The sequence below is a fragment of the Natrix helvetica genome (assembly GCF_964273705.1).
Source record: "Natrix helvetica genome assembly, chromosome: 1".
NCBI lineage: Eukaryota > Metazoa > Chordata > Lepidosauria > Squamata > Natricidae > Natrix > Natrix helvetica.
This window is the reverse complement of record NC_138548.1, coordinates 68,516,466-68,528,577: the sequence shown is the minus strand read 5'-3', so window position 1 is coordinate 68,528,577 and position 12,112 is coordinate 68,516,466. Positions and strand designations below refer to the sequence as shown.

The following is a 12,112-nucleotide window of genomic DNA, read 5'->3' as shown; positions in this document are numbered from 1 at the left end:
AGTAGAGGGATAGAGAGAGAGAAATAGAAAGAGAGAAATACAGTACATAGGTAGGTGTGTCTGATGGCACAGCATTTGATCAATGTAATTCTCATCAATCAGTTAAAGAGCTTTCCAAAAGGAAAAAAAAGTTTTTGCACTCTGCAAACCTCCCCAAAATGGCCTGTTTTTCACAAAAACATGTTGGGAGGGCCAAAAACGAGCAAAAAATGATCCGTTTTTTGCAAAAAGGGGCCCATTTTTTGTCAAAGAAATTGCATGCATAGCCTTATGGACGCTTATAGAGTGCTGCTGGGGGGGCAAAAAAAGCCTGTTTTTTGCTCATTTCTACCCTCCCCAGCCCCCAGGAGCTCTCTGAAAGCCTCCATAAGGCTATGCACAGCCATTTTGGTGAAGGGGCAGGACTTTATGAGGCAAAATATGCTATATTCGGTGTATAAGACGCACCCAGATTTTCAGCCTCTTTTTTGAGGAAAAAAGGTGCGTCTTATATTCTGAAAAATACAGTACTTAAAAATTAAGTTTTGGAAAAGGGGAATTTTCTATTTAGCCCTACCCAGAATTTCTGGTAGGAGGTCCATTACCCAATTTAATATTTGGTTGGGAGGGCATAACTTCTCCTTAGGTGAACTCCTCATCTGGGTGAATAACTATATTGAGACAATCTTGAAGTTGGAGGTTGAACGTGAGGAGCAGAGAAAGCTCCATGTTTGTTTTAGTGAGAAATATGCTCACCTGGACCTTGTACAGCCAGAAAAAACTCAAGGGCATTTCTAGATCCTATAATGTATATGGTTCTATCTCATCTATTTGTTTGGAAGACTTTTTACTTACTCAGAAAAAGGAAATCGGGGTTAGTGGTTGAGGAATAACTGAAGCCATTTGTCTTTTGGTTTCCTATTTTATAAGAGCAACTTTATACAATGTCAGAATTACAAATATGCTACCAATACCCAAATATTGGTGGTTCTTATGTGCTCCTATTGGCAATTACCTGCTAATACGTTTATTCCCACAAAAATCAGTATTTCAAAGGAAGTTTTCAGTTATATGCTTCAGACATGTAATTTATGCATGCATATAATTCATGCAGTTATATATTGTTAAAATATTAAGTCTTCTGCAATAGCTTTGCAAATATTAGAAGAAACAGATAAATACTGATAGGTATAACATGGGTATAACAAAAGAAATACATGTACTTCTGTCAGCTAAAAGCACAGAACGTGATTCATCAATATTTTTTCTTCCCGTCCTGAAGATTGCTAAATTTCAAAAAATATTGAACTTCAGTGAATTTGTGGAAGCCTAGTAATTTCTTGTGTGCATGGAAGTCATAGGTTAGGCTCTAGTCAAATTAATTTTTATGTCATTATCACATAATTAATTCTCTTCTGGGGGTCAAAAATTGATGACTTTCCACTATGGTATAACTAGAGTTTGCTTCTATGGCAAAAAACACATTTATCTTTGCCGCTACCTCATCCATATTTCCTTGTTCCCAAATCTGCTACAATGGTTTCTCAGTTCTCTGGAGGAGATCTGAACTGAATGGAGGAGGGAGATTCTTTTGTGGCACTGATATCCACTCTACTAGTGGCGAGACCAGTGATGGCGAACTTTTTCGACACCGAGTGCTGAAAAGGTTGCATGGAAACATTGCACACACATGTTCATCAGGGTCACGCTCCGGAAAAGCCGAACCACTGGGTTTTACTGTGGATGCACAACCGACAATCAACTGACTGGTGCGCATGTCCACACCAGTTTTCAGTACTGCGGCACACGCGAAGGGATAGCGCTCCAGAAAAGCCGAACCTCTGGGTTTTACTGTGGATGCACAACCGACAATCAACTGACTGGTGCGCATGTCCACACCAGTTTTCAGTACTGCGGCACACGCGAAGGGATAGCACTCCAGAAAAGCCAAACCTCCGGGTTTTTATGCGCATGGGCACCGGACAATCAGCTGGCGAATGCACATGTGCACACCGGTTTTCAGCACTGCCACGTATGTGAAGAACAGCATGCACGCATGTGTGCCAGAAATCTGGAAGACAAACAGGCAAGACCGCACATGCCGGGTGACATCGCTTCACGTGCCACTTTGGGAACAGGTGTCATAGGTTTGCCATCACGGGGCTAGACAATTAAATGCAGCCTCTAGCATTAACATTGCTCTTGAAACTATGCAGATAATGAAATAGGGATTTTTTTTTTTAAAAAACAAATGTCTATTTCTGCACAGATGCTGTTTCTTCATGTGTATTTAAATGAATTTACATTTTTTTAAAAATCCTGCACTTTTGTAGCCATAGAGACACTGGATTATAAAGCAAGCAATCGTATTAAAGATTACCTTCTAATTCTTTAACTCTATTATTATCCCAATTGAATCATCTCATAATTGTCTTACAACCATATTTTTGCATGATGCTGTCTGTTGAACCTATATTTCAAGAAAGGGGTTTTAAATAGCCTTGGTACATAGCTATACAAATGGTTTAATATACCCCAAAAAGTTATATTTCAGTAAGTCTCGAGTAAGAAAAGCTAAGGTCGATATGAAGGTCACATTTTTTTTAAAAAAACCCTCTAATTATAATAATAGGTAGTAGCTTTAGTGACCACCAGGATACTTTAGCATTATTTTGTTTTCCGTAGTAAAATTTCCTGTTCATCCATTGTTCTGTTGAGGAATTAAGATACTTAAGTAAAATCAATTCCATAACATGAAAAAGGTGACAGAGGCAGAAGAGATATATTATTGGACTATTTTCCTACTTGCGAAGTCAGTACCTGGCTTTTATACCAGAGAATAAAAATATAAAATCTGGCCAAGTTTCCAATAGGGTTTATATTAGGCAGGACAAGCATCTTCCCTTTGTGACGCCACTGTATGATCAATGGAAAGAATGTTGAGACCTTGGTCATATCTAAAACTAAAACATATACACATATTATATACACTTAGACCTGTACCTTTACTTGCATGGCCTGTATGGAAGAAAGAAAACAATAAAGAAAGTAAATAAGGATGATGAAAACGTGGACATTTTGCCATTTACTTGGAAAGAAGATTTTATATGAGAGCAAAGCAACTAACAGTTCAGTCAACATCTTAGAAATAAGCCCAGAAAAATTAATGGTTTTGTTTGAGAGTAAAGCCAGTTTAAAAATAAATATAATTCATGGAGCCTATACCCAAATGCTGTCATATATATGCACTGTAAAATATGGCACACATATAAACCCCCAAGTATCCTATGGGATCATAATCAGGTATAATTATAAAAAATAATAAGTAAATAAATAAAGAATAATTCATTCATGAAACCAAAACACAGTTACACATTCTCTTAAACAATGTTATAAGAAAGTATTCAAATAAATAAATGTACTTCTGTTGAGCTTACTAAAGGGTAATTCTCATAATAAAGAATATATTGGAGATTATTGATCCTTCCAACCATCAATATCTTTATTGTGCTACCCATAATCATGGAAGTTCATTAGCATACTTTGGGCCAATGACTCTTTCTCAGTCCAATCTATCTCACAGGACTGTTGTGGGGAAAATTGGAAGGAATAACCCCGCCTTATGTTCCTGGAGGAAAGACGGTATACAAATCTAGGTTTAAAGAGTGAACCCATATCTTTAAAGAGCAAAAGAGAAATAATCTCATCTACAATAAGTATTTCATAAGTATTTTAACAGGCAATCACTTTATATTTAGACTTCATTGCTGAAGGAACAATGTTTTCATTGAACCAAGCCATCATCCATGAAATCTAGGCAGCAATGTCAGGGACTGAATTAAACCAAAATTCTGTGACAAGAATAGCTGAAAGTGCCTGTTTCATAATTTAATCCCAACTTCCCACCCATTATCAATTCTATAAGTGAAAAAAGAAAACACTGTCTGTATATAATTTTGCTTTTGTTCAGGGATGCCTGCTTGAGGGTGAATAGATCTTGCAATTGAAGCCCTGCCTCCTTGTACCACATCTAGGCAAATACGAAGGGGCTTTGATCATGAAATTGTGTGTGCTATCTGGCCTCCCTGCCCCCCCCCAGATTTCCTTGTTTCTGTTAGCAGAGAAGCCAAGTTCAATGACACATTTTCCTTAAGAGTGATTTTCTCCCCAGCTACCATTTGTGTCAGATTTCACCCAGCATTGCCAAGAAAATATTTTCACAGACAAAACAGCTATTCAATTGTGTGCCATTGCAGTCTTCCATATGTACTGTTTACACAAGCATCTGAAGCATTGGCAAGTTTTGTCGTTTCAAGAAAAAGCTAGTTTTAAGCCCTCAATGTTTAGATATAGCTAGTTTCTAGAGAGGGATCTTGGGCTTTTAAAAATAAAAACCTGACAAACTAAATTATGTGAAGAAAAAAAACCCCAAAGTTTGATCTTTTCTGCATGATGATTCAAATGTGATGTACATTCACTCTGATTTTGCACGCGAGCATTAATGCAATGTTCTGTGTCAGTCATTTCCATATAAATAAGACTTGATTCTGAACATTTCTACTTTCTTCTTTCAGTGCAAGATTTCACCCTGAGTTCCTTTGATTAAGTCAGAAGCATATGAATCATTTTAAATACCTATAAGGCAAATACTATTTTAATTTTAAAAATCTGACCTGAATGTAATACATTTATAAACAGATGCTGCATTATGTTTAGAAAGGGATGCGACATAAACTATAATTTTAAAAATAGCTGCATGTGTCCTTTATGAAAACACCCACACAAAGTTAAAAAAAAATAGCAGATTAAAAGAGGAATGTTGTGTTTCATTAATCAATTTAACAACAACAAAAATTCAGTTATTTTAGTACTAAAGTAACTGTCTTTGTCAAACTAAATGTTCTCTAACTTACCATTCCCCTCGGAGCAATCTGCTGCCATATTATCAGAAAAGAAAAGTTAAAAAATCTTGCTCAGTTGTAAGTAAATTTAGTAACAAAGTAACAAAGATCAATAAACTACATTGTTATGTTTTTTAAAAGCATTCTGATCTATCAGTATGGATTCTAATATAACAAGTGACAACAGTTACTAGACTTACCTTTTGTGTATAGTAATAAGGTATATTATACCATGCCACATGCTGCATTTATTATACACACACACAAACATAAGGATGCGCGCGCGCACACACACACAGGCATGCGTACACACACACACACACACACACAAAGGCTCTATCTATCATCTATCTATCTATCTATCTATCTATCTATCTATCTATCATCTATCTATCTATCATCATCATCTATCTATTTTTTTGCTGATAAATAAATGAAGGGAGACTAGTATAGATCTATTTGGAGCTATTTAACTCTCATCAGCTAGCCATACCCTTATTAGCTGAGCCAGGGGAATAATTAGAAATTATTAAAAATTAGGAATAATTAAAATTCAATACAAAATGGTTTTGGTCAGGAAGACTCCTAGGGTGGAGCTGACGATCAAAGAGAAGCAGTGTGCTCTCCCCCATATTTGGGCATACCAAGTGCCTTGAAAAAACATCTAATATGTGTGTGTGTGTGTGTGTGTGTGTGTGTGTGTTTGTAGATTTTCACGGGTACATTGGCATATTTGGGTTTTTTCCCATGTAAGATTGAGAGTATCTTGGCGACGTTTCGACAAGGTCTCACTCGCCATCTTCAGGCTGGTGCCTTCGGCTTCGTGCTTGTGCGAGCAAAGCGTGATTGGAGTTGCCGTCTTTCTATAAATATTGGTGGGGGTTGATGGAGTTGATGTATGCAGCTTAGTCGGCTGTTTCGTAACATCGTACCTCAGCCACAAAGGATGTTACGAAACAGCCAACTAATCTATATAGTATTTTTATTTGCCTAATTTGCCTAGTGAATAAACAAATGCACGCATCGCATATATATAGCCAAGACCCTCATCTCCAGAACCAAACGCCTAGCTGACAAAGACCACCTGAAAACTGAATTATATACTCTCACAACGGATTCCAAAGATATTAATCTTCAACGGATTCCAAAGAAAAACAATTACCAACCTAATCCAAAAAGAGACGCCCCACAAGAACCGAGACACAGAACAGGACAACGGCATCGCCCTTCTCCCTTACATCAAAGGCACCACAGATAAAATCAGCAAAATTCTCCACAAACACAATATCAAGACAGCCTTCAACAAAAAATAGCCAACATATTAAGAAACCCCAAAGACAAAATCCAGCTAGAAAACCAAGGAGTCTATGAAATACCATGCAAAATCTGCCCTGCAACATACATAGGACAAACAAACAGGAGAATAAATGCACGCATCGCAGAACATAAGAACACAGTAAGAAAAAAAGAAGAAACTTCTTCCCTTTTCCAGCACCTTAAAGCTACAGGACATGAAATTAATTTTGAAGGAACCAAATTAATCTCCAAAACTGAACACTTCAACAAGATAATAATTATGGAAGCTATCAAAATAGAGAAACACCCCCACAACATGAATAAACGTGACGATACTTCCTGCCTACCACACATTTGGAAACCAGGCCTAGTCAACAAACTAGCCCCACCCACCACTCAGGCCGTTACAACACAAAACAACAACAGACACACAGCCAGCACCAATCAGCACCAATCTACCAATCATGATACAACCACATAACCAATCAATCCACTTACTAAAACAACGCCAGGACTCCACCCCCCCCACCAAGATTTATAGAAAGAAGGCAGCTCCGACCACTCTTTAAGCCGAAAACGCCAGCCTGAAGATGGCGAGTGAGACCTCGCTGAAACGTTGCCAAGACAATCTCAATCTTACACGGGAAAAGGCCCGAATACAACAAGACCTAATACAACAATACCCAATCCTACATGGGAAAAGACCCGAATACAACAAAACCAGCATACCTACACCCGTTAAAATCTACGAAAACAATATATATATAGTATTTTTATTTGCCTAATGAATAAACAACTAGGGTTTCCCCACCATGCTTTACAAAGTATGTGAACCTTAAGCAAAGCACATCTGCTTGGAACATTAAAGCAGCAGGGTTTTTCAGAAAACTCAACAAAGCTGCTTCAAAGCCCCTGATAGTCTGGATGTGCAAGTAAGCAATACTTCTTACTGGGACTGCCAACAGAGTAAAGCAGATGTTCGTTTCTCACACATGCAGACACTCAGGGTCTGTTTTCCAAGCAGTTGCTGCAGTTTTGCAGAAATCATGACAGCTTGGATGCTTTGAAATGTGATGCCTTGCTCAGGTTAACAAACTTTAGGAAGCTGCTTTTTCAAATGCTTTGCATACTTGTCCTCCTTAGCTTGTAAATAATGGGTAATTTTGGTGACACGGGAAATATTTTGGGTGCCTTTTTTGTGTCAGAAAATATTAAAGATTAATCTGGTGTTTAGTTTTATGGTTGATCAAGGATTATATTATTCCTCTTCTCTTATTCAAGTTAAAGGATCATTCCAGAATAATAAGTTAAAAATAAAGCCTACATCCTATCTCTTTTTAAGGAAACCTAAATTCTCAGAACTGGCCTAAACAGAAAGGACCATATACGATCTGATTCTTCCAGATGTTCTATCAGTGAAATACTTATTTTAAATAATTTTAGTGTACAAAAATAATAATACTCTTAACATTTCTCACATAGCTAAATTATTTAAAAATATTTCTGAATAAAAGACTATTAAATAAGGGTATACATTAAAATGTGCTCCACAGTGAATACTATAGCCCTGGTGTCACCACTGACAAATCTCTTCTTTTGTGCCACCATGCACTTAACTTCTAAAGGGAAGTAGAATTCTTAAAGAGGAAGTGAAAGGGGAAAGATTCTAATATCTTGGATTCTAGTCAATTAAGGCTGGAAAGATTATGAATTGTAACCACAGTTTGTTTTTCTTCAGCCGTTGAACCGAAACTGAACAGGCTAGTAGATCAAACTGGATTCTAAAATTGTTGCCTTCAATTTAGAATGTATGGATTTTATCTAGTGTCTGCTATCTGAGGTATCATTTTCACTCTGTAACCAGACATTTAATGACTATTTGGAGTTATAATGGTCTCAAAAAGAGTGCTTTATGGCCCATAAAGTACTTCTGGCCATGATCAAATATTATATCCACCTTCCCTCCCCCACTCCTGCAGTTACATGACTTCATTTTGGACGCTTGCAACTGGCTCACATTTACAACTTGTTGCAATGTCCTGTGATCGCTGACTACAATTTGCAATCTCTTTTGCCCATTTCCAACAAAAAAATGATCATTCATGGGAATAGATTCAGATCTACAACCATATGATTTGCTTACCAACCATGTGATTCAGACTCACAACATTTTAATTTGCTTAATGACCACTGTAACAACAGTTGTAGAATTGAGTTCAGTCACATTGGTGCTTCGACGCGACTGTCCTAAGTTATGACTAAAATTCTGGTCCCAAAGGCAATTATACCTTGAAGGCTATTTTTACAATATATTTATTTTAGACTTGATCAAATAAACCAACTTTATATTTTTCCTTTTTAAATCTTGATCTTTAGTCCTTTCAAATAATGTCACAGCACTTGATTTCTCTTCATTTTATCTTTGTTCCTTCCCATAGAATTTTTCAAAGCTTTAACAAGTCACAATGATGTTACCTAGTTCAGGAAATGTCTGCAAGAAAACCACCAGACCCAGAGAGCCCCAAGGACCCCACAGTTCAACCCTGAACTACAAATATTCTCTTCTATCTTTAATAAGTCTTTTTTTAAACAAATCCAATATAGGAAAGTTATCCAGGTCACTCTTTTGGTTTGTGATTTGTATACTCCTTTAAGTATTAAGACATCAGCCAGGTTATTTTGTATGTCCAATGTAGCATCTTTTCCCCTTATCATTCTTGTAACCTGTCATTTTTAAATACATTTTCAGATGAATCTCAGTTTTGTCTATTCCTCTTCCACATCCTTGAAATTTAGTGTATCTACAGAATCAAGCACTCTTAAGTCCATTTTTCAAAAAAAAATACCTTTCAATATGTCCAATATCATAATATTTTGTTTTGTTATGTATTTGTAAAATTTAAATATTCTACCTTTTAATTATAATCTTCAGTTCCTTCTGGTTGCTTCTAGTGTCCAAACCTTGAAAGTTTCATCCTACTCATCCTGTCTAGCACTGATGATGTTACTTAGCTTGGCTAATGAAATGTCTGCAAGAAAACAACCAATCTCAGAGAGCACCAAGAACCCCTCATTTCAACTTGAACTATAAATATTTTCCTTTATTAGTTTTATCCTATCATTTTTTAAACAAAATTCAAAGCAAAAGCACTTCCTCGCAGGAAAGATTCTTATAATTAACTCCAAAATCTTATTTCAAATACATTTGAACTGTTATTTTGTAACTTTCTAAAATCAAAGCTCTATTGCTCTTTTGGTTTTTTGCTCTTTATTTATTTGATTTCTACAGCCACCCATTTTAACAATTGTCTCTGGACAGCATGCATCATAATATAATATAAAAACAATTTAGAACAATTAAGACATTACAAAATGAATGTATATAGTACCAAGTAAAATTGTTACTATCAATGCTAATACTGCCAGGAAATAGAGCCTAGGTCTGGGCACACTGTTTTTTATTTATTTATTCCAAAAGATTTTTTAAGTTCTTAAACTTGTATTTAAAACTTCTTTCACTAAGGATTGAATTAAGCTCACCCAGTGTCAAATCATGAAAACTATAACAATAGGAAACTGAAAAGAGGATTTTAAAAAGAAGTATTTTAAAATATTAATTCACAAGCATTTAAAGATGCATATAATTATCTTTAACATGTTTTATAGTTCTGTAGTTGCTTTAAAAGCTGTGAATAATAATTTTCAGTGAGTTAATATTTTATGGTCTGAAGCCTAATTTACTTGTCAGTTCCATCATATGTTTTAAATTTATATATTTGTGATCATCCAGTATATTTCAATATGTCTCTCATATGTGGAAGTATACATTTCATCTGGGGATAGTTCAATAATTATTTGTGGTCATTTCTAGCCATTGCAAAGCACTTTGTAATATATTGTAGGTGGATAAAGGATCTAAAGTTTGTTATACAAAGTGTAGTACTTTATTACTTTATCAAGGACCAGCTCTAAAAACACAAAGAAAACCAAACAAATCAAAATATGAAATAGCAAATAAAGGATTATTTAAGCAGTCCTTTAGGCTTAAGGTGATTAAAAGTAACCATGTGACTGATTGTTATGAAAAAGTAGAAAAAAGTTTTAATGAGGTGAAAAGCGTGGGAGTTTCAGAGTTGGTTTTCACCAGATATGTGGCATTATCATATTTCCAATAAAAGTAATCTTTGAGGAGCTCGAGTGCCTCAGAGTCTTGCTTGCAATGGATTTATTACTTGGAACCCTGACACATACATCTTCAAGGAAAAACACACAAATGCATATTGTAGATTAATCTTCTGCTTTAAGTACACAGAAAGAATACAGCCGCAAGAGTTTACTTTCCCAAAAAAATCCAGAGATAAATCACAGGATCAGGAAGGATCCACAAATATTTAATGTCCAGTTAATAATTCAGTCTGGCAATTGCAAAGAGAACAGAGAATTTCAGGAAGGAGGGTGGAATGTTTATTACATTTGTATGCCACCCATCTTCTTATAAGGTGACTCTGGGCAGCTTACAAGTCATAAAATATCAAAACATTAAAATTACACATGTTACTTGCTAAACAATGCTTGTTGGACAGAGGTACCCTTTTTATAGACCTGATTGCCAGCTTGATTACACTGCTGAGTCTTGTTTATTTGTTCAAGTAGACAGGTTCCGTTTTATTTGTAATTTATGATATATTTTAGGGCTGGAGAACTTGCATAGACTGTGAGTCAACTGAGCTATCTTGAATTTGTGATTTTCCAAGTATCTTTCCCCTTGATGCTAATTCTTGTGGTTCAGTGAACCTGTTTGGGTTCTTCATTTTCTAAATCTGTAGAGTCAACCCAACCAGGTTGGTTACTCATACAATTACCTGCTGCAACAACCATTCTTGTCTTTCTGCCCTCTGTGGGAATTCCCCTTTAGATAAATGCAGGATCTTTTTGCCATTTTCTTCTTTGTGTTGCAGTCCCTCATGGATTTCAAGGGGCTGCTTTCCACTCCTCCTTTCCCTGGCTACAGCAGCTGTCATTTTGCATAACTGATTTAGCATAAAACAGAATTGAGGAAAACCAGACTGCTCCTCTGCTCCGATCTTCTTCTTTTCCTTTTTGCCTGACTCTTTTGAGGTGTCCAGCCTGCAGGATGGCTGATTACAGCTTCTCCACTTCATTTCATCTCCATGCATCCACCCCTCCAATAGCAATCTCTTTTTACTCAGTTCATAATTTCATTCCCTTTCTCCTGGTGTGGAAAGTGGAGCTGTTTAATGGATAGATGAGCACCTATTCTTGTTCCTTTTCTTCGCCCTTGAGCTCTTCCCCCAGTGGTGGGACAGCACAGTTGCCTATTCAATCACTGATGAGGTAGGGGAGAAGACAGAATGAGCATTTTGATATATAACCACAGATGAGTCGATTAAAGGTAGATGGACAGACAAATGGACTAACAACAGAACTCGGGGGGAAATGGAAAACTAAACTAAAAAATGGAAGACTCAGGAGAAAAAAAATGAAAAGTAAAGCTTCTCTTGGCTGTATAAAATGTTGATTGAATCCAGTAGAGGTTACTGGAAAGGTTGAAGCCCAAGTACACTAGGAAAGCCACGGTCCTGCTGAGTTGAGACAATCAGGGATGGCAGCAGCTGGGAAACTGGTGTGTGAAAATTGTTCTCCATTCCCTCCAGCCTCAGTTTTTCAATGGAAGCAAACAGTCTGAAAGAGAGAAATCTTTGAACTTTTCCCACCGGCACATTCACTCTCTAGAGAAAAGGTAAAGTAGTACATGGGACAAAAAAGCTTTTGCTGGCCTTTGGCAGACAAAACAGCATGAAAGAAAAAGGAAAGCCAAAGATAAAAGGCAGAGAGATTGGATTGGAAAGGAGGTTACTAGTAGAATAGAAAATATAGAGATATAACACTAAAAATATATAGAGATGTAATACTAC

At 36.5% G+C, this 12,112-nt stretch overlaps 1 protein-coding gene across 1 annotated transcript in view; it reads right to left on the bottom strand.

The window, feature by feature from the left end:
• The window catches only part of RYR3 (ryanodine receptor 3), a 334,068-nt gene that overhangs the window by 73,530 nt on the left and 248,426 nt on the right, over positions 1-12,112 (bottom strand). The window contains exon 70 of the mRNA XM_081937281.1: positions 2,983-2,997. Within this exon, the coding sequence (XP_081793407.1) occupies positions 2,983-2,997 (15 nt within the window). The remainder of the gene's footprint in view (positions 1-2,982; positions 2,998-12,112) is intronic.